Raw genomic sequence first — 20,891 nt, forward strand, 5'->3', positions numbered from 1 at the left:
GTAAGCAATCAATGGCGCACTGCACGTCAATGATGGATGGATGTGTTGGGGGGCCTTGTTGGGACTGAGGAACTGAAGCTGATTTGACGGGCGGGAGTTGAAGAGACAGTGAGAGAGAGGGACGGCTTCTTCCACCTCCACTTGGGATGCAATGCGACTTGACTACTCGTTGCCCTCCGACTCTCCGAGGGTCTGCATCTGACGTTGAGACACAAGCTTCCCACGAGCATCCTTTGGCGATGAGTGGCTCGTTATTTATTTGGGGACCGTTCCAGCAGTGACACCCAGTGACACCCCGTGGCACATGTTCTGCGCTCTGCCAATGGCTGGGCTGCCCGCATCGACTAGAGTAGAGGATAGAGGTACCGCGTCGCAACAGAGGGAAGGGGCTGAGGGAAGCTTATCGCGATACAACATCATACTAAGTAAATAGTAAACACACACCTGAGACTGGAAAGTTGACGACCGACAGTCTGTAGCTGGCGATGAGAATGGGCGTCGTCAAACTTGGCCTTTTGGATGTTTGTGGGTGTGTTTTTGTTGAGAAGAGGAAAAAGAGAAAAGACGCAAGAATGTCCTCTGGAAAAAGTAAGAACGGGGACGAGGACGACAAGAGATCGGTTGAGAGAGATTAGCGCCCGGAAAGCGAGATTAGCCAGGGAGGATGCGGGCGGGCGTTTACGAATTTGTAGGTCCAGTTCACTTTTATTACACGTAGAGGTAAACAACCCACCCGCACCAGGTATTACAGTAGTAATTACTCGAGCTGGATTGCTGGAAGTGGAATGCTTGAACCTCTGTTTCGCCGTTTCACGTTGACGACGGGATATCCATCTCTTCTCCCCCATTCATGAAACAAATCGCCCTCCAAAAAAGATCAGACTGGACGATGCAAACTGTCAGGTCCCCAGACCACTGACATGACATGAAACTCGCAGGCTAGCCGCTTATGGATAAGCATAAAATCATTATCCACCCGACTACAGCGTGGACCCCGCACTGTGACCCGTGCACCTGCAAAAGCCGACCTTGCAGTGGCCGACGATGAGAGGCTGCAGGCCCAGAGCTTGGGCCACATCAGCAAGCAAACAGCCATTTCCCAACATTGAAAGTGGAAGCTTCCTCTGCTCTAAAAATACTCGACAGCGGAGATGATTCCAACATCGTGACAACACCAACATCATCATCACGGATCAAGTTGCCTCTTCCCAAACAAGTGGACACACATCATTTCTCTGGATGACTCGATCGCCCTCCTCGATAACCGAGAATCAGGCTAACCACAGCCAATTCCCCGAGCCACGTTGTTTCTTTACCAGATCCATCCTCAACTTTCGCTCTCTCCGCTGCTCCTCCGCATCTGCCTGGCTAGTCCTCGCTAGTTGTCGCTTGTAATCTTATTTCTCCCTCGGTACCCTCTCCCCGGATTCGCCTAGAAAAAACAAGAAAGGCAGTTTCGAAGATCGTCATCCATCCGTTGTGGAAATGGGCGTCTATCACAAGCGGCGATAGAACCGCTTGAAATCCCGAATGACATGACGTTTCTCTTCCAACTGAAGTCACCTCTGAACTCTCAACAGTGATATCCAAGGGTTAGGGTTCAAGACGGACTTCAATGTCAGCACTTGTTTGCTCAACGCCGCAGACATGACTGCAAGTGCTAGCTGACGCAAGATGCATGCGGACCAATCAATCTGTACAAGTCTCGGGCGTGATGCAGTTGCAGAGTTTATCGTCAACTCAAGTGCTCGCAACTTGAGGGAACAAGCTGCCTCCCCGAACAGTAGTCGAGAACTACCATGATCTGTCCAACATGTATCGAGACCTTCCAGTTGGCTATCGACAAATTCAAGCCGGACGGGCTGATCCGTTTCACTCACCATCATCGAACCGTCCACAGCTTCAGTGCTTCGGTAAAGCAGGATTGCTATTTGTGCACCCTGGTTTGGAATACATTGGAGGTAGTCCCGAACTGCTGGCCCACCTTCAAAAGTTCGTGGGACAAGGTAAAACAACTTATTGAGCCGTTGAGCAGTGAAAGAACTGACCGGCAACTAGTATCAACCGTCTCTAGACGACGACGACTGCGACCTTGTCGTGACGTCGCTCGGTCTGAGGGGGCTTGGCTGGAAGGGGCAACCACAGAGCGAATGCTACGACATAAACATACTTTGCCATTTGCCAACACAGAGACGGGCCACCTACACTGTCCGTTTTTACATGGAACCTGTAGACGGTAAGAAATCAGTCGCCCTGCAACAAGCCTTTTAACTAACACCATGTGAGCATCTCTCGATCATGACCTTCTTTCGTCACTTCAGCCCACCACAGCCTCTCCCCTTTCCTTGCTTTTAGCCGGGTTATGGTTGGAGGACTGTGTTGAAAATCACGAAAGATGTAATTCGCGCCAAGAAGACACTGGCTGGCGTCCGACCCGTCTCCTAAGCATCGAGCAAAACGAGCGCCTGGAGACAACAATCCGTCTGATCAACACCGCCCAGGAGATGCCAACTAATCCCTACGGGACAGTCACTCATAGATGGGGTTTTACGGATGAGGATAAAGAGCGTGTGATCCTGACTCGAGCTACCTATCCAACGTTAACCAAGGGAATTTTGTTGGCATCGATGCCGCGCCTATTCCAGGACATCATCACCTTCGCCCATCAACTCGGATTACGATACATATGGATCGATGCTTTTTGTATCCTCCAGGATAATGACAACAACGACTGGCAGCGAGAATCCTCCCTGATGCAGAAGGTCTATACCAACTCTTACTGCAACCTATCGGCCGCGGATGCCACCAGCTGGTCCGAATCTCTGGTAAATGCACGAAACACGGGTCTCATTGCGTCTCCAGTCATTGAATTAAAGCGCAGTCGCGATGATGGGACTCCGATTTTTGCCCGCCAGCAATATCTGATTTTCGATCCAACCTTCTGGAGGCGAGAGGTTACCGAAGCACTGGTAAACACCAGAGGCTGGGTCCTCCAGGAGCGTGTTTATCGCCCCGTATACTACACTTCGGCAAGCAACAACTAATGTGGGAATGATGCGAGCATAGTGCGGCTGAAATATTTCCTGACGGGCTCCATCCTCGAATAAGTGAAGCCGGACGCACAATGTATAAAGATAACGACCTATTCTTCGACACCAAATTCTCATACACAGAGCAAAAAGGAGACGAGCTGAACCTATACCACCTTTGGGCTCGCCTGGTCGAGTCCTACACAGCCTGCGAACTAACCTTCGAAAGCGACAAGCTTGTCGCCTGCTCCGGTCTGGCCAAGATAATACAAGCACGCATTAACGACGAATACGTTGCCGGCATGTGGCGCAAGTACCTCGAACACGAGTTACTTTGGCAACCAATCTTTCGCCATTCTTCACAGCCAAGATTTGCCTTTCTCCCAACTGTTAAGAAAAGTCATCTTCCAAGTTGGACCTGGGCCTCAATCGACCGCGCCTGCACGCGAGACCCAGTACGATACTACGAAACCCTCCTCTACAAAGTCGAGAACGTAGACCTCACCTACGCAACCGGCGATCCAACCGGCGACATCCTCTCCGGCCGCATCCGTCTCCGCGGCATCCTCATGCCCGCCAAACTCATCAAAACAACACACGAACAGCCAGAGATCTACTGGAAAGTCTGCATCGAAGGCGTCGAGCTCGAGGGCGTCACCCGCTACGTCGAGCGCTTCATTCTGGCTCGGGAGCCCTTCAAGGACGGCTTTCCCGTAGCCCTCAATCATTTTCAAGAAAACTTTGAGCGGGAAAATGCCGCCCAACAAATTTTCGCCATGCCAGCGTGGACGACAGCCTTTCCCACCCTCAAACGCCTTGACAGTTGCCAAGACTTCCGAGAATTGAGCTGACCACAACTTTTTGACAAACGGACCATCGAAACGAAAGACGAAAATCAAGAAACTCAATTATATCATCAAAAAGACTACTCTATTACTAGTTTCAAGCATGCTGATGTCGAATCTACAATCATTTTTCTTTCATCTCCTCATTTGGTGGAGATATGGGCAAATGAATTCTTGTTCTTTTCGTTTCAAAGGTCCGTTTGCCAAAAAGTTGTGGTCAGCTCAATTCTCGGGAAGTCTTGGCGACTGTCAAGGCGTTTGAGGGTGGGAACTACGGAATCGGCACGCAACGAAGTCTCATGGCGATTTTGCTGTTTCGATTGCTGGACCCAAAAAGGGGCGTGTATGAACGGCTGGGGATTTTCAAGCGATATGATGAGAATTGTCAGTTGGTTCTGTCTATGATGCGTGCAGATGTAAATGGGGAGAGGAAGAAGGAGAGGGAGCGGGTGCCGTGTGTTGAGTTTAGCGAGGGGATGCATTCTTTTCTTGTGGTTTGAAGTGTTTGGGCATTTATAGAGTGCATCCAAAGTAGTCCACAGCGGCGCTTAGCTTGTGGTTTATAGGTCGGTAGAGGTTGTTAGCTTCGCCAAACAGGGGGCGGTTAAGCGCGGGGAGCTGAGTGGTGAGTTGCAAGGATCATACGCAAATACACGTGTATGAACCAAGTGAAGTTGATACCCCTCCCAAAGGCTTCCAACAGCGACTCTCACTGAACGATTAAAATTAATTTATATCAGCAGCATACCACTGTCGGCTACATACCTCTCTCTGTTCAGTTGTCATCACGTACATCGCGTCAATCTGTACCAATGCAGAAGCACCAACGACTTTTTCACTTAACGTCGTAAAGAGAGAAAGTGCTTTTTTTTCTTCTCTTTTTCCTCTCTTTACCTTTTGCGGGAATACCTCTTGGTTTGCCCAACTATTACAACATCATCATGATCTGTTCCGTCTGTAAGAAGACCTTCGAACTGCTCATCAGCCTCGCTAGGTCCCCTTCGTCAGCCCGAGTATACCCAAAGGGTCCTCCAGATGCATCTCATCACGGGGATATCGAAAGCTTCAAATCGTCCCTCGAACAAAAGTGCTATGTTTGTACAGCGATGTGGGAGTCGCTAAAACCTGGTGAACGTAAGGATTGGGAGAATACATGGATGAATGTGAGAACTGCTTCATTATCTATACTGTACTTGTTGTTTTATACTTCTCTCTCTGGGAAATTCTGTACTGATTGGAAACAGCGGGTTTGGGACGATGATCCCAAGTCGGTGTCTGTTGCCAGTATTGGGGTGACGACCCCTTCGGCACACCTTGGATATGATCAAGATTATACAATTTGCCTACGTCTTTATCTTTCGCCGGGACCTCTGGGTGAAATTCCCAAGATTTTGACCCAAACGTTCTTCCTCCTTGAGCCACCAATCGCTCAAAGATCCTCACGTAGGAAACGCTTGAGGAAACTTTTCTTGGAGCGTACCGAAGAACCGGAGTCAGCCCTTACTCGTCCGGTACTTGGCCTTACCACAGCTGCTTCCTTGGACTTAGCCAAGAGTTGGGTTAACAATTGCGTTGCCCACCACGCTCAGTGTAAAATCTATGCCAATCAAGTCACCTGGCTCCCCACACGGCTTCTTTACTTCACAGCAGGCACTGTCCAACTGATAGAGACCAAGGAGACCAAGCCCACTACCCCCTACATGACCCTCACTCACCGTTGGGGCTTCGCCGATGAGGAGAAGATGATGCTCAACAAAAGAACCTATCCATCCCTGAGAGGAGGTATATCTCTCTCGTCAATGCCCAAGCTCTTCCAGGAAGTCATCAATGTCGCCCTCCATCTCGGCGTGAATTACATCTGGATAGACGCCTTGTGCATCTTTCAAGACAAGGACGACCAAACTGACTGGCACCAAGAAGCCAGCCAGATGCAAAAAGTCTACTCCAACTCCTTCTGCAATATCTCCGCCGCCGACGCCACCTCCTGCTCCGATACGCTTTTCAGCCAGCCTCGGAACCCAGAGGAAGAAATCCTCCCGCAGACAATCTACCTCAACCTCGTCCCTGCCTCTCCATACTCAGTCTCCTCTATCTCCTCCCAGTCGAGTTCTTGCCTCCCGTCCTCCATCGTGGCCCGTCTCGTATTCCCAAAACTCGCATACACCGCAAAGACCAGACCCAAAACGAGAATCGAATCCTTCACTCTCACCGACCTCTCCCTCTGGTCCAACCAAGTCTCCCAGGCGCTCGTCAACACCCGCGCCTGGGTGCTCCAGGAACGCGTGCTCGCGCCTCGTGTCCTCCACTTCGGCCGCCGCCAGCTATTCTGGGAGTGTCGCTGTTCGGAAGCCTGCGAAGCTTTTCCATTTGGTGATTTACCGTCGCGGATGATTAGTGGGGAGGAGGCAGGGTTCAAGCGGGACCTTAGTTACATGTTAAAGGAACAAAAACCTTCAGACGCCAACCTGCATGTCTATATGTTATGGTATCGTCTGATTCAATGATACACAAAAACCAGCCTCTCCTTCCCCTCAGATAAACTCATCGCCATCTCCGGCCTCGCCAAGCTTTTCCAATCTTTAGCAAAGAGAGACGACTATCTGGCCGGTCTATGGCGCCACCGGCTAGAGGCGGAGCTCCTCTGGGTTAACACCTCCACTCAATACTTCGGAGCGAAACCGGCAACAAAACGACCAGAAAGATACAGGGCACCCAGTTGGTCCTGGGCATCTATTGACGGCCCTTTGGTACCCGGTTTACCAACAGAAGTTCAGGATCACTTGTTCATGATACGAGTGGAGGATGTGCAGCTGAGTTATTTAACGGAGGATAAGACGGGGGAAGTAACGGGTGGTTGGTTGCGCTTGAGGGGGAGGTTGTTGGAGACGGAGCTTGTGCGCGTTTCTGATACAGATGGGGCGCTTTGGTGGATGGTTAAGTTGGAGGGGGTTAGTATGTTTGATGAGGGGGCGCTGCCGAACCCGGGGATCTTGGACCCGAGGGTTTGTTTGGATGTGGTGCAGGACGATTTCAAGAGGGAGAAAGAGGAGGGGTTGGTGTTTAGCATGGTGGCTAAGACGGGGGGCAGGAGTACGGGAGGGAATATGTACATGTTGCTGTTCAAGTTGGTCGATAGGGAGAAGGGAGTGTATCAGAGATTGGGGATCATGGTGGTGGCGGGAGACGCGATGAAGAGGAGGGTGTTAGAGGTGCAAAGAGGCTTGGACAAGCCTAGGTTGCCGTGCGTGGAGCTGCATGAGGATGGTCAGCATTCTATCATTGTTATCTGATGGAGTGCTGAGGAAGCAAGGTACACAGAGGTGGAAAACAGGGTATCACCGGGGAGTCAGGCCCTCGGGATAAGGGGAAAGTTCACTCACCAGAATTCGGGTCATGGTCAAGGGCCATCCGTATTGATGTCTCCCATTAGCCATAATCACCACCGGTATATGACAGTATTCGGTCCCAGTGGCCTGGGTGAGATCCGTAAAGCGGGAAGTCTAAAGGGAAAAAGCCAGAACAGGCCAAAGATTGAGAAAAGTGCATTGTTCTGGAGAAGGGAAGAGCTTAATCAAGGCAAAAGGCTGGGGGAGCCAAGAACATATACATGGCCATTCGTCCCCGTCCTGGCTTCCAGTCTGGGTTCCAGATTTGATTCCAGGCCAGACCTCCTTCCTGGCCTGGCTGCCGTGCCTTCCTTGAGGAGACGATCGCTTCCTTTTGGGCCAGCAGGTTCCTTCTCCGTCTACGATACAGCTCGCCCCCTTTCCAGGCAGGCGTCAAAGCCACCCCTCAAAGTCAACCCTCGACGTAAAGGGGACGAGTGTGCTCTTCCATGAATTTGAAGGAGAAAGTATGTCAATGGTGCTAGGAAAGCGTTCGGGCTGGTGGTGGTGGGTGTGTGCGAGGAAATGATGATGCGCACGTCAGCATGGGTACGCGGTCGCTCCTTCCTAAATATCGGAGTGCCTGATAGATGTGACGATTCGAAAAATTTGGAAACCACGTTCGGTTTGTGTCGGAGATCGGAAACAACGAAGCCTGCTCGAGGTTTGAATCAGCGTTTACTGCTGCGTCAGAGTTGTTAGCTATGTGGTCCAGACTTGTGGATGTGTGTTTGCTGGGAGTGTCCTTTTTGAACTCGAATGATTCAGGTGTTTTCTCTTGATGTCTTGAGGATTTGCCAACGTGTCGAAACATGGGAAGTGCGTTTGGTGTTGGTCGATGATACTTCGTTGATCATGACATTGTTGGCTCGAGTATTCTGCACTCGATTGCTGGTTCAAGGGAACAACTTCCGGAGCCAACAATGAAGCAACGATCGGATCCGTTGCCGAAGATTGCTGTACCGAAGAATCATCCATCCGGCACCCGTGGCCAACACTTGGCACAGCTGCGGATGTTTCTTCATCAAACTTGTGTCGTCGGCGCCGAAGCCCATCGTGATGTTGGTGCAGCTGACACCGGACTATGTCGTGGAAGATCAGACGGCAAACACTTTCGTGAATCATCTCTCAATGTCGGCACAACAATGCTGCTTCCAAGGTCCGCTTCGGTGAACACGCTGCATCGACAGACCTTCAGATTTGCGCAGACCCGAGAGCCAGTAAGTCGACAGTCTGCGGATCCTCGAAAGTGCATACAACGAACCGTTCCCGACCTGTTTCTGGTCTTCCCTTTCCTCATCACCATCAGCATTCACACTTTCACACCAACACCGCTACAACAACCAAAGCTAACAACAACCCAACCGTAACCCACAGCCAACAACCAACAACTACCAAAACATCATCAAGATGACTACTTGCGTCGCTACCCAGACTTTCACCCACGTCTCTCTCAAGGCGTACCATCCGGAGTCGGACTACACCACCTCCGCCGAGCCCGGCAAGCCTCGTCCCGGCAGCCCCGGTCCCAACAAGCCCGACAACTGTAGCTTCGAACCCGGCAAGCCTCGTCCCGGCAGCCCCGGTCCCAACAAGCCCGACAACTGTGGCTTCGAACTCGGCCCCATGAAGAGGGACGATCCTATCCCTCGTCCTCAGACCCCCTTGGTCCCGGTTCCCAACTCTGATGACGACCCGATTCCCCGTCCCCAGACCCCTCTGGTTCCCGTCCCCAACAGCGACGGCGACGGCGATTCCAAGCCCGCTCCTCGTCCTCCCACCCCTCACCCTAACGGTGACCGCCTCGATTTGGACCCCATCCCCCGCCCGCAGACCCCTCTAGTCCCGGTTCCCAACAGCGATGACATGCCGGTCCCTCGCCCCCAGACTCCTCTAGTCCCGGTCACCTCCGACGACTCTGATGACGAGTGCCTCGACGATGAGATGCCCGTTCCTCGTCCCCAGACCCCCCTCGTTCCTGTTACTTCTGACGATTCCGACGATGAGTGCCTCGATGATGACATGCCCGTCCCTCGCCCTCAGACTCCCCTAGTCCCGGTTACTAGCGACGATTCTGACGACGAGTGCCTTGACGAGGAAATGCCCGTTCCTCGTCCCCAGACTCCCCTCGTCCCAGTCACTTCTGACGACTCGGACGACGAGTGCCTCGACGACGATCCTATCCCCCGTCCCCAGACTCCCTTGGTGCCCGTCCCTAACTCCGATGAGCTGGATCCCATCCCCCGCCCTCAAACCCCTCTCGTCCCCGTCCCCAACAGCGACGGCGAGGGCGACTCCAAGCCCGCTCCCCGCCCTCCTACTCCCCACCCCAACGGAGATGATGAGATGCCCGTTCCTCGCCCTCAGACTCCTCTAGTCCCGGTTACCAGCGACGATTCCGATGATGAGTGCCTTGATGACCTCGATCCTATTCCTCGTCCTCAGACGCCGATGGTGCCGAGGCCTAATGCTGATATGGTTAAGCCGGTTGCTTGCTGCTAAGCTTATGGCTTATGCCTGAGTGAGAGAGTTGGGGGGTTTGGAAGGATAGGATTTCTGAAAGGAGGAAGTGTGGTATTTGGGCAGATGAATGAATGGATGATCGATGGAATGATTGGTTCACTTGAACATGGAAGGGGAATACATGGAAGGATTGATCGAGATTGGTGGGACAGAAAAGTTCAGTTGATGCCGTGATTTGCGATAGATTTCAATCAGTGTGAGATAGAAAGGAAACAAAACGTCGCTTGATCGATAGCCGGATTTCAGACAGTATAGAAATGCGCGAGTCGCAGAAGAAAAGCATTGGTTTCTCTCAATCTTTGGTCGCGACGTGATTGAAGCGGGTGTGACATTGCGATTCGCGTGGTGACGGATTGAAAACTCTTGAATGGTGGTGATTGGGTGGTGGGAAGGGAAGTTGGAAAAGGAAAAGGGGAAAGAATGGACAGGAAGAGGAGATGGAAATGGAAACAACGCTGCGCAAAGTAGAAGCGGCCTGTGCGCTACACCTCGCGAACCCAACACTTGACGATGCCGGTATTGTGAACGACAGATTCATCTTTCCCAACTCAACGAACAGTGACTGAAGTTGGCAAAAAGCAAGATGCTCCAAAAGAAAATCGCCAATGCTTTTGACCGTCGCGAGAAGTTGCGGACGACAATGCAAAAGAAAAAAAAATGCAAAAAGAAGATGTCCCCTCGACCGGAATCGAGCCGGTGACCTTTCGGTATACAATCTAGACAATTACAGCCGAACGTGATATCCAACTACACCACAAGGGGATTTTTGATGATTTGTTGAAGTGGGGAATGGGAATTGCTACCTAAGTACGCCGGTGCGCACAAGCACTGTTGATGACAAGAGGCTGGGATTCTTTATGTTTGCTGTTGAGTTTAGTACAGCATACCACTGAAACGGAATACGAGATAATCGTAAGGTATATGAGGGCTTTGAGAGTTTTTGTTCTATTCGGGGTTGTTGAGATACTCGAAGAAAAGAAAATCACCGGTAACTTGTGCACCAAAGTATCAACCACTGTCCCGGACACACCTCAGGATTCACACGGCCGTTTCCAGACCTTCCTCGCACCTTGCTTAGGTTTCACAAGAAGGATAGAACTTTCTCTTTCTCCGTCTCTCTTTTATCATTCTCCAAACCCCCAACAAACGTGTGCCGACTCCCGCCACCGCCCACCTCCCGTAGCACAAGTAGACAAGGCAGACACCACCACCGCTCCTCCCACCTACCTACCCTACCGTCAACTGTTTCTCTGAGACATTCCCTCACGGAAAAAAGAAGCCACTCGCTTAGTCCCAAGCAGTCCCAGCCTGTAGCAGCATGTCTCACACGCAGATCTATAGTCCTGCGGGTCCCGCGGTGCAGGTGTTTTGAGACTTGCCTTGTCAATGATGCCCATCATGTCCAGACTTCTTCTCAACGACCAATAGCGGGCAAAACGGGGTGAATCTTACATCGTACACACTGCAGATACTGCGTTTATCACCACTCTCTCAACTTTCAGCCCTCTATACAGACCATGTCGACACACATTGGTTCTCCACCACCCACTTGGACTGTCTTGACCATTCAACGGCCAGTGTTCTGCATCCGAAGATGTCTCCGTCTCTGACGGAGGGAGGGGGCTTTCCCGGGTTTTGATAGGGCTTGTCGTGAAGTTCTATGTAAAGGGTCTTAGGAAAGCCTTTGAGAGCGACTGGGAGTCACATATCTCATTTCCACCATACATCACACCATTGCCATTTGACACCCCGACACCCTCGAAGGCCCGATCGAACGACTTGCCTGAATTGCTCAAGAGAAGAGTCAAGAAACCCAGAACCCAGACCCTCCCTTGGGTCCGCCGAGTCCCGACAGCCTTACCCAAATTGCCAGAACCGGAGCATGGTCCGCGGTTGGTGGCGCTTTTGACGATAGCTGATTTCTTCAGATCGGCGGGGAAGCCTGGGTGATGGATGGATGGATGGATAGGCCACGGGATCAATTCCGGTCTAGACTGAGTAGGAGATTGGAAATTTTGCTTTCTTATCGAGTGGACGTCGACTGAAAGCCCAGGCGAGAGGCGCACTGAACGGGCCTCGAATCGAATCCAAAACTGCCACAACCTCATGCGACCCTCATGCGACTCACGATCCGCGCATATTGGAGTTTTGCGATTCGTGAGAACCTGTGAATCTGTGATGACTGATGGATGGGCAAATCCAAATGTCGAAAGCTGCATGTGCTTCTGCCGCCAGAAAAAGAGGGAGAAGGTCGAGATCGACAAAAGCTCCATTCCCAGCCACTGGTTTATTGCAGCCCTTCTTTTCCTATTCTCTAGAGAGTCTAGCTATCAGTAGTGTAGCTTGCTTTCCTGGTTGGCAGCGAAGTCCCTTGTACACTAGTGATTCAGTTGATTGGAGAGGCCACCGGCCAAAAAACTTTCGGCCCGGCCCTCTGGAGAGACAAATCTCTTGCAGCACCAGTTGATCACCAGTTGCAGACAGTCCGGCAGAGCTACTGCGGACGCCGTAAACCGCATGCTTTTGGTGAAATGTCGCATTGTAGTTGGTCGGCTCTCAGCTGGAATTATGGAGCCCAAAGAGGCCCTGTTGCGACCCTCGTGGCACCAATGCCAAGCAGAGGATCATCTCGACCGGAGCAGCCGCATGTGGGGGCTGGTTCTCCTTTCTGGACTCGAGAGACCGGATGGGCTTTAAAACTCCAGAGCCCTCTCTCAGGGGCAAGCCCACGCTGGGCTCTCGCCCTTGGGAAGTTTGTGCATATCCCTTTCTTCACGGCCATCACTGGGTTTTTCGAGGTTATAAGCTTCGATCATCCATCGACATCCAAGCCCCAGCTGCCGTCCTAGGATCAGGCCGGATTCCTGATCAGCGGTGAACATGGGCGCCTATACCTCAGTACCGCAGTGCCTTGCGCACTATGGAGTCACGATAAATTGTTCTGTAGTTTACGCACCCGACAACCAGACCGTGATATCTGTCGGAGGAAACAGACCCGGAGACTTTAACCCAGATCCAGATATTGCGGGTATCGGTGTAAGGTTCCCCAGAGTCGATGGGCCCTTTCCCTGTACAACTTGTATGTGGACACAAGCTTACACGTTTCCGTGTTTTTAGATCATCGGAGCCTTTGTCGTCACAACGGGGTTTTCGTTATTTATAGCCTTCTTGCATGTCTTGTGGCACTACGCCAAGCTGACAAAGCTTAAAAGAAGAATAACAGAAGAGTAAGTCGTACCTCAACGGACGGAGCGCTTCGCGGCTGGTGAGGTTGCTAACCGCCTGCTCAACAGAGAGAAGGAAAACAAAAGATGGCAGCTCAGCATTGGCGGCTTCTTTGAGATGCTCGTCATCTCGTGTAGTGATCAGCAGATTTTCACCGGAGCCGCGTACGCCATCACGATGCGCTTCGCCAAAGCCTGCTCCATCTCGGCCTACCACTACAATATTATTTCGAACATGCTGTTGATCACCTGCGCCACGCACTTGCTGACCCTTCTTGTGTCCAAGCACTACTGGGAGCACCCTTGGGTAGCTGCAATCCGGACGGTAGCGACGGCGCTATTGTACCTTGCGACGGGTATTCTTCTTTCTACCCAGGCCGCCCCAGGGTCTGAGCTCGCGTTTCCGACCCAGGTTCCTAAAGACAACGAGAAATGGAGCACCCTCCTTCTACCAGCCGCCTGCTTCCAAGGGAGCGCTGCGCAGTTTGGAAATACCTTGGAGCAGTCTTTCCACGGAGCCGGACTGTTCAAGGTGGGCGACCGCATCACCGGATGGACTCCGTTCGTCATTCTTGTCCTGTACTACGTCCTTGCCAACATCGTTACGCTTGGTCGGGTCGTTCGCGCAGGACGGGAGAATGGCGGAAAGCGGGAAAAGTTTTGCAAGTGGTTGGTGGAGTTAATAGGGCAGAAGAAGCTGAAGTGGGTGCATCGTATTGGTGGACAGGTCTATGGCGTGTATCTCTTGGCTGGCCTGGTAATTTCGGCATACACGATGGTCTCCTCTTCCGAGTACATTGAGATGCTTCGCCGCTGGGTGGACCGATCAGGGTGGATCCAACTCTATCTTGGCACCAACCCGGAGAACGACCCCAAGTCCTTTGGTCAGCTTGTTCCTCTTCTGATGATGACACTTACCGTGTTTACCTTTTTGCAGATGTTGAGTGGTAAGTGGCGTTGTGTCCGTCTTTTCGGTTTGCTCGTCAGCTAATATCTTTGCCAGAGGCCATAACAATCAGGAAGTTGAAGAACAAACAAAGTGAGGAGATCGAGGACCTTCAAGAACAGCTGGATGAAGCAAGAAACAGCTCGGACAGACTTGAAGATGGCAACAACGGCAACGGAAAGCAGCCTGGGGTCCACGAGAAGGAGACGTTCAGCAGGCAATCCGAAGCAAGCGGAAGCCAGGCTTATGGGATGAACTCCCAAACGCCATGGTCGCCGGCTCCGATGTACACCATGTTCGCCAACCCATCTTCTTCGAGCAACGCTCCGTTTTTTGTCCAGGCCGCACCGACTGGCTCGCCGATGGCAACACCCGCTTGGGCATCCATGACACCACAGCAAGTAACGCCGTCGCATTTTATCATCCCGGCGCAGTTTGTATATGGAGCGTTTCCGATGACGAGCCCTGGAAACGGAAGCGTGCCTCCATCTCAAGGGTTTCCTTGGAATCCTTCCACTCCTTTCGGTCCTGGTCCTGCTCCGGCATCGAATGCGCCTGGCCCGAGCAAACCCTCGCCGTCCGATGATTCACCGTCTCAGCCGGAGCCCTTATCAAAGGCAGAACCTGAGATCACCACGAAGGACACTAAGTCGACGCCAGTGGTTTCCGTGTATGAGTCCTCCACGTCATCTCCGCCATCGAGATCCTCGACAGTTCCCGATAATGAGAAGCTGGCGCCTCATCCGGCTAACCTTTTAAGGGCTGATACCGATTTTACGCTGATAGGACAGCCGAGCTCGAGTTTGGATGCTGGGGGCCAGACGGATCAGCAAATGCCGGCACAAGGCTTCAATGGTGTTGCTGCGGATCCCAACACGCTAAGTTACTTTCCGGAAGTTGCCATTGCCGAGTCAAGCGTAGAGGAAGAGGGACAGGAAGCGGAAAGAAATACTGCGGGAGGAACTGGATTTGAGGTTGGAAAGGCGATGTAGGATGTCAATAAACCGCGAGGCTGAAGGGAGTGGGTAAGGGTAAGAAACATGCATGGAAAGGTCTTGGACACGATTTCGGTGGAGTTTGGGGCTTTTGGCTTTTGGGAGCATGTGTTACGATACCACGGATTAATGAGTCTGACCATTTAGCGCAGTCAATGAAGAGCATGTAGCATCAATCTGACTCGTGGCTTGTTGTTGACAGTGGTCGAGGATTTGGAGGTGTTTCGTATGACGTGATGGAAAAGGAGGAAGGCTCCGAGTTGGAGTATGAATTGGCCCCCACCACAAAAATCAACCGAGACCGTGACCAAGATCGGGACATTGTACCCCGTGGGCGCCCGCAATGTCTCGTCAAAATGCTCCGAGAGGGGACAAGAACGTGGGAGATTGGGGGACACAAGAGAGAGTGGGAGTCAGTTGGGGGCCAGTGGGGGGTTGTGTGTGGGGGAGGGGAAAGCGGGGAAATGCCCTGGCCTCGCCTAGAGATGGATTGGGGTTCGGGACGGGAACCTCTGGGGAACCTGGAAATGGAAGCATGTCCACCCCACCTTGGCCATTAGACCCAGGAACCCCGTTCATCCCATCCCCATTTCCATCCCAGTGACCAACTCCAGACGAGGGACGACTCATCAACATCCCATCCCATACAAATGAGGTCAACTCCCACCCGCTTTCTTTCCCGCATCAACTCGCATCTTTCTGCTTCCTCGTCCAAAATGAAGCTCCTCTACCCCACCTCTCTCAAGCTCGACGTCTCCCAGATCGAGGGTTTCCCCTCCGTCACCCTCCACCCCTACGACGTCAAGGCTCCCATCCCCGAGGAGCACGTTGATGCCGAGGTCCTCGTCACCTGGACCAACTCCTCCGATAACCTCAAAGATGCCGTCAACCGTCTGACCAAGCTGCGCTGGATCCAGTCCCTCGCCGCCGGCCCCAATGACGTCCTCAGCGCCGGCTTCGACACCTCCAAGGTCGCCGTCACCACCGGCTCCGGTCTTCACGACCGCACCGTCGCCGAGCACGCCCTCGGTCTTCTCCTCAATGCCGCCCGCCGGTTCTACGAGATGCGAGATTTCCAGCTCCAGGGCAAGTGGCCCGGCCATCTCGGCGGTCCCCAGCCCGATCGCCCCTCCGACAGGTTCACCACCCTTCGTGACGCCCGCGTTTTGATCTGGGGCTTTGGAAACATTGCCAAGACTCTCACCCCCTCTCTTGTGCAACTTGGATCTCAGGTTCGCGGAGTTGCTCGCCGCCAGGGTGTTCGCGATGGCATTGAGGTCTACTCCGAAGACAAGCTTGCCGAGCTTCTACCACAGACCGACGCCTTGGTCATGATCCTCCCCGGCGACCCATCCACAAAGCACGCGCTCAATGCCGAGAGGCTGAAGCTGCTCCCCAAGCACGCCTGGGTCGTCAACGTCGGACGTGGCACCTCCATTGACGAGGATGCCCTCTACGATGCTCTTGTGGAGGAGAGGATTGGCGGTGCCGCTCTCGATGTGTTCGAGACAGAACCTCTTCCTGAGCCAAGCAAGCTCTGGAAGGCGCCTAACCTCATTCTCAGCCCACATGCGGCCGGTGGCAGGCCACAGGGTGCCGAACAGTTGATTGTCGAGAACTTGAGAAAGTTCTTGGCCGGACAGCAGTTGAAGAACCTCATTTAAGCGTTTTTTTGTGTGTTCTGGATTTTGGCCGGGAAGGGAAAAGAAGTAGCATTTGTGAGGCAAGCGCAAATTTGAAGTTGCAAAGAATATACCATTTTTGTCCATCATATTCTTGTCCCCTACAAATCAGGGAAGAGCACACATCCGCACATACTTCATCTGAATATTCCCACAAGCCATGAGCAGGCAGGTTTGACCCCTTGTAATGAGCTCCTGCAACTGGACAAGACGTTTACCAAAGTTGGATATGCGTCGTCCATTTCTCGTTGTCTTTGAGCAGCAGTGGCGGTGCCAGAGGCAGTACCCGTGTAGTTGTCCGGTTGGCCTGTATCAGGCTCGCAAGGCAGCTGTTTGCCTTGTGCTGTATAGCCAGTCACACCAGTTGTGACGGAGATGGTGGGCGATGTTACGGCGTGGGTGAAACCAATGCTGCGAGGTTCCGGATACTGTGCTGACGGTGCTATATACATATGCGGGCGATAGCTAAGCCATGATTAGAGAGCAGCGGCCGAGTAGACGTCGTCTGCAGGTTGTGCGGCGCTTAAGATGCGCTTTGGTCGGCTACGAGCTTGAAGAGAATCGAGTTCCGGGATGTTGGCTGCCCACATCCGACCATATATGCTGGACCAAGCCCAGGAGCTCCTCGCGCGCTATTTGGGTTAGTGTCCTGGAAACAGCGTTCGCGAGCATCGAGGGAAGACTTGAAATTAACTACAAAGTCCCACATCAATACGTATATGTGGTCGGTTTTTCTCGGTTAACAGTAGACTAACTTCTAGGTATGTGTATACTTCGTGCCTATCTCACTCGCGATCAAAACTCCAATCTCTGCAGCATATCCTCCTCTGTGTTCCGGTAAGCTTACCTATAATTTCGCCAGTTACGCTCATACATCGTCTATCTCGTACCAGACTCTTCAACAGCGCTTTCTGTGTTGTTTCTCAAACGAATACCACATCGATCGAATCTCAGCATATTAGACGCACCAGTTCCTCTTGCCCAGACCTATTACACCGTACTTTTGTCGTCGTCCGCGAACGGACCGGAAATCGAAGCACCGATCATGAACGATACAGCAGCGAATTTCAGTTCAACAACTACGTCGGCGACGATGACAGGCTTTATGCCGCAACCGCACTGCGGCCGAGGGACCCTCGACATAATCTGGAGCTGCCTATCGACATCGATCCTCGCCGTTTGGGTTTCAGTTCACATTGATATCGATTTCCCAGGTGGTATCGAGTTCCCAGGTGGTATCGAGTTCCCAGGTGGTATCGAGTTCCCAGGTGGTATCGAGTTCCCAGAAAGTTGGGACGAAACCCCTACATGGCGCTCTGCATTGAGACAAGCCTGGAACGGAAGGCCCGTCCATTTTCCACTATCAGCCGCCTCGATGAAGATACCATACGCCATTTATTTTACGTTATTTCCAGAGGATGCGGTGACCTGCGCCATCAGCGACCTTTACCTTGCTTTATATTGGAGAAAAGAGATGCGGTATATCACAGTGTTTGAGGAATTTAGTCTTCAACAAGCCTTCCTGATGGTCTCCTGGGGTATACGCGTGGAAACAGATTATGAGAGCAAGTTCTACAAGGTATATCCTGTGTACATGCTTAGGGATCTTGCACGTGAGGGTATAATTGCGTTCAAAAATTTCCCCTCAAAGGAGGATATCGACGACCGCAAAAAGAGCGACCGGCTGCTCAAATCGATATCCATTTTCCAGACCTTATGGTTTCTCGCCACCATCATATATCGCCTTTGCACTGGCCTTCAGATTTCGTTGCTCGAAGACCTGACCGCAGCACATGCAATCTGTGGCCTCGTCCAGTTCATTGCGTGGTTTAGCTGCCCTCAAGATATCAGGAGACCTTTCATCATCCCTCGTATCAAAAAAGAAGAGGACCTCCCCAAAGTTGTGCATAAAAGTCGTCAGAAATTGCACTTTTGGGATAGAACCGAGTTTTTTGGTTTTTCGCTGTTCAACTGCGCCGTCTTTGCAGTCAGTGTCGCAGTATTCACAGGGATTCACTTGGCGGCTTGGAGGTACTCATTTGCATCTGTTACGGAAATGTGGCTCTGGCGTTCCTGTTCTCTCGCAACAGTCTTCGTGTTGCCTCCTATATTTATTAGTTGGGGTCTTCTAAGCACTGGGAGGACAAAATCGCCTGTTGTGCAAGCTTCAGTCATGATTTTGGGTTTCTTCTATGTCTCTTTACGGCTCACTATCATCTCTCTGGCATTTGCTGCTTTCAGAAAGGCTCCCATGGGCATCTACAAAGATGCAACCTGGACGGATCTCATACCACATATCTAAAGGATTAAGCCGGCAGGGAGGGCGGGGGGGGGGGAAATACACTCTCTGGTGACAGAGTTGTTCTTTTTTTTTTTAATCAAGGATGGGCAAGCAATTTGTTTCACGGAACGGGCCAAGAGTTCAGAACAGGATAAGGCTCTAGATTTATAACCATCGGATTTCACCTCTGCGTCTCCGCCTCCGTCGGTATTTCTATCATACATCTCTACCACACACCCCGTTCCATCTTGTTGTACCTCCCCTTATTCTCTTCCTTGGGCCTTCCTCACCCCAACATGCCGACCAGGAATTTTGTGGCCATACAGCCTGAGCTTCTTGTCAAGGCACGATTGGAACGGAGATTGCGCTTGGTGTGTGCTGGCTTGATGTAGGCAGGAAGTGGTTGGCAATCTCATTGAAAGGGCTGAGCTGAGCTCGCTTGCAACATGAGCCAGGTGGTTCAGGAGAAGTTTTCTTTGGCTGGGATTTTGATACGGTATGGTTGAGTCCCTACACCTTACAGATTGGTTGCTCTGCATTTGTGTGAACCCTTGGGATGAAGCCGGACAGAGAATTACTGGCGAGACCCCTCAGCTGGGCTCTCATACATAATGTGGCTACCCTCCTTGAAGACGGCAGGCTCGAATCACTGTTGACATATGCACATTTGCAGATCACACTTGACGATGACTTTTTTGTAAATCCAACTCATTGGTGGCCTTCCTCAGACGCGGCAAGTACGACTGGAGGACAGCAACCCTGGATATGCAAGAGCGAGACAACCTGAGGGCCTCTGCGGCAGGCGTTACCCACCACGGTTCATTTGCTGTATCTGATCCAGACTGCGGAATTGTCTCCCTCTCCTGGATTCTTCTTCCTGACAACCATCAACTCAGCCAATTACATATGCTTGGCCTGGCTTTGGCTTCAATCACCAGTAAGCTACTGGCAGGATGGCAATTTATTGTCGAAAGAGCCCCGTGTTAAAAATGCCACCACTCCTCATGGAAATGGAGGCAGCATCCGGTTATTTGGTCTCAAAGTGACATTATCTTGCCTACCTCCCTACCTCTACCCAAATTCTTTGATTATCACTCTTCTGACTCCCAGACCACTTCCTCTCTGTTTGTTCAAAATGAACAGCACAGCAGCTGCGCCGATAACAACAGGCTACATGCCTGAACCGAACTGCGGTCGAGGCACTCTACGCATCATTTGGAGTTGCTTAACAACAGCATTTCTCTCCGTCTGGACTGCGTACCACCCAGAAGTTGGGAATCCCACGGAGTCGAAAGGAAGATGGTCTAAACGAAAGTTTCAATCGGTATACGCGTACTTCCTCCTTCCTGAAGTAGCGGTAGCCATCAGTCTGCATCAAACTCTGCAGAGCTTCGCTCTTAAAGCGCGACATGTCTGTTCTCCCAGGATTCAAGAACTTCAGCCTTCGGCAAGCCTTTCTGGTTGTAATCGGAGGGGTGTACTATAAACCCCCGAGCTCACGCCCTGAAACGTCGAACTCATGCCCTGGACCCCTGAGTTCATCCCCTGAAAAGTCTTACGACGGTCCAAAATCGGAAAAGCTCTTCTACGATATCACTCCTGATAGTCAAAGGGATCCGGAACAACAAGACCAAGAAACTGCAAAATCCTCGAAGTACAAACGCTTGAACCCAAAGAGGCTTCACGAATTCGCATGTACTCGCGAGATCATGTTCGGGCAGCTGCCAGGAAATCCTGAAATCGATGACCGCAGCAAAAGCGATTGGGTCCTCAAATCAATTTCCATTTTCCAGACTCTCTGGTTTCTTGCAAATATCATATTTCGTCTGACGCTTGGTTACGAGATAACACTGCTTGAAGATATGATTACAGCGTTTGCTTTCTGTGGCCTCATTCAACTTCTCTCTTGGATTCGTTGTCCTCAGGACATACGCAAACCATTTCTCGTCACACTACGGAGTGACTTAAAGCGAGAGCAGG

General features: G+C 51.8%; 8 protein-coding genes and 1 non-coding gene across 9 annotated transcripts; 7 read left to right on the forward strand and 2 right to left on the reverse strand.

Moving 5' to 3' along the window:
* Positions 1-1,799: 1,799 nt before the first annotated feature.
* B0H65DRAFT_509622 (heterokaryon incompatibility protein-domain-containing protein) lies at positions 1,800-4,374 on the forward strand (the record flags this gene model as incomplete). The annotated part of the gene is made up of 7 exons (XM_062828334.1): positions 1,800-2,006; positions 2,059-2,208; positions 2,322-3,002; positions 3,035-3,045; positions 3,067-3,813; positions 4,170-4,258; positions 4,289-4,374. 7 exons carry the CDS (start codon positions 1,800-1,802, stop codon positions 4,372-4,374), a joined length of 1,971 nt encoding a protein of 656 aa, XP_062680331.1.
* A 225-nt stretch (positions 4,375-4,599) lies between these two features.
* On the forward strand, positions 4,600-7,164 carry B0H65DRAFT_589576 (heterokaryon incompatibility protein-domain-containing protein; the record flags this gene model as incomplete). The annotated part of the gene is made up of 3 exons (XM_062831038.1): positions 4,600-5,037; positions 5,119-6,284; positions 6,393-7,164. Exons 1-3 carry the CDS (start codon positions 4,816-4,818, stop codon positions 7,162-7,164), a joined length of 2,160 nt encoding a protein of 719 aa, XP_062680332.1. The 5' UTR covers positions 4,600-4,815.
* Positions 7,165-8,670: 1,506 nt separating this feature from the next.
* Positions 8,671-9,762, forward strand: B0H65DRAFT_549741 (uncharacterized protein; the record flags this gene model as incomplete). The annotated part of the gene is made up of 1 exon (XM_062829681.1): positions 8,671-9,762. One exon carries the CDS (start codon positions 8,671-8,673, stop codon positions 9,760-9,762), a length of 1,092 nt encoding a protein of 363 aa, XP_062680333.1.
* A 694-nt stretch (positions 9,763-10,456) lies between these two features.
* B0H65DRAFT_t336 lies at positions 10,457-10,545 on the reverse strand. The gene has a single exon. It is a non-coding gene; the product is annotated as a tRNA-Tyr (tRNA).
* Positions 10,546-10,559: 14 nt separating this feature from the next.
* On the forward strand, positions 10,560-11,239 carry B0H65DRAFT_222763 (uncharacterized protein). The gene has a single exon (XM_062822073.1). It carries the CDS (start codon positions 10,618-10,620, stop codon positions 11,035-11,037), a length of 420 nt encoding a protein of 139 aa, XP_062680334.1. The 5' UTR covers positions 10,560-10,617; the 3' UTR covers positions 11,038-11,239.
* Positions 11,240-11,278: 39 nt separating this feature from the next.
* On the reverse strand, positions 11,279-12,247 carry B0H65DRAFT_222779 (uncharacterized protein). The gene has a single exon (XM_062822074.1). The coding sequence runs from the start codon at positions 12,054-12,056 to the stop codon at positions 11,442-11,444; it is 615 nt and encodes a 204-aa protein (XP_062680335.1). The 5' UTR covers positions 12,057-12,247; the 3' UTR covers positions 11,279-11,441.
* A 162-nt stretch (positions 12,248-12,409) lies between these two features.
* Positions 12,410-15,330, forward strand: B0H65DRAFT_468587 (uncharacterized protein). The gene is made up of 4 exons (XM_062826965.1): positions 12,410-12,819; positions 12,901-13,010; positions 13,077-13,954; positions 14,011-15,330. Exons 1-4 carry the CDS (start codon positions 12,664-12,666, stop codon positions 14,943-14,945), a joined length of 2,079 nt encoding a protein of 692 aa, XP_062680336.1. The 5' UTR covers positions 12,410-12,663; the 3' UTR covers positions 14,946-15,330.
* Positions 15,331-15,476: 146 nt separating this feature from the next.
* On the forward strand, positions 15,477-16,690 carry B0H65DRAFT_222850 (D-isomer specific 2-hydroxyacid dehydrogenase). Its single transcript, XM_062822075.1, has one exon. The coding sequence runs from the start codon at positions 15,599-15,601 to the stop codon at positions 16,610-16,612; it is 1,014 nt and encodes a 337-aa protein (XP_062680337.1). The 5' UTR covers positions 15,477-15,598; the 3' UTR covers positions 16,613-16,690.
* A 638-nt stretch (positions 16,691-17,328) lies between these two features.
* B0H65DRAFT_222852 (uncharacterized protein) lies at positions 17,329-18,957 on the forward strand. Its single transcript, XM_062822076.1, has 2 exons — positions 17,329-17,391; positions 17,493-18,957. The coding sequence occupies exon 2, from the start codon at positions 17,676-17,678 to the stop codon at positions 18,930-18,932; it is 1,257 nt and encodes a 418-aa protein (XP_062680338.1). The 5' UTR covers positions 17,329-17,391; positions 17,493-17,675; the 3' UTR covers positions 18,933-18,957.
* Positions 18,958-20,891: the final 1,934 nt, after the last annotated feature.

Source organism: Neurospora tetraspora (assembly GCF_033439725.1).
Source record: "Neurospora tetraspora strain CBS 560.94 chromosome Unknown B0H65scaffold_5, whole genome shotgun sequence".
NCBI classification, from domain to species: domain Eukaryota; kingdom Fungi; phylum Ascomycota; class Sordariomycetes; order Sordariales; family Sordariaceae; genus Neurospora; species Neurospora tetraspora.

What these genes read in the sequence shown, in the direction of transcription:
- B0H65DRAFT_222850 (XM_062822075.1), top strand. Translation starts at nt 15,599, where the DNA reads ATGAGGTCAACTCCCACCCGCTTTCTTTCCCGCATCAACTCGCATCTT.
- B0H65DRAFT_222779 (XM_062822074.1), bottom strand. Translation starts at nt 12,056, where the DNA reads ATGGAGCTTTTGTCGATCTCGACCTTCTCCCTCTTTTTCTGGCGGCAG.
- B0H65DRAFT_222852 (XM_062822076.1), top strand. Translation starts at nt 17,676, where the DNA reads ATGAACGATACAGCAGCGAATTTCAGTTCAACAACTACGTCGGCGACG.
- B0H65DRAFT_468587 (XM_062826965.1), top strand. Translation starts at nt 12,664, where the DNA reads ATGGGCGCCTATACCTCAGTACCGCAGTGCCTTGCGCACTATGGAGTC. An exon ending in AAAAGAAGAATAACAGAAGA is followed by an intron (nt 13,011 to 13,076) that starts GTAAGTCGTACC and finishes CCTGCTCAACAG; the next exon opens with AGAGAAGGAAAACAAAAGAT. An exon ending in CTTTTTGCAGATGTTGAGTG is followed by an intron (nt 13,955 to 14,010) that starts GTAAGTGGCGTT and finishes TATCTTTGCCAG; the next exon opens with AGGCCATAACAATCAGGAAG.
- B0H65DRAFT_222763 (XM_062822073.1), top strand. Translation starts at nt 10,618, where the DNA reads ATGACAAGAGGCTGGGATTCTTTATGTTTGCTGTTGAGTTTAGTACAG.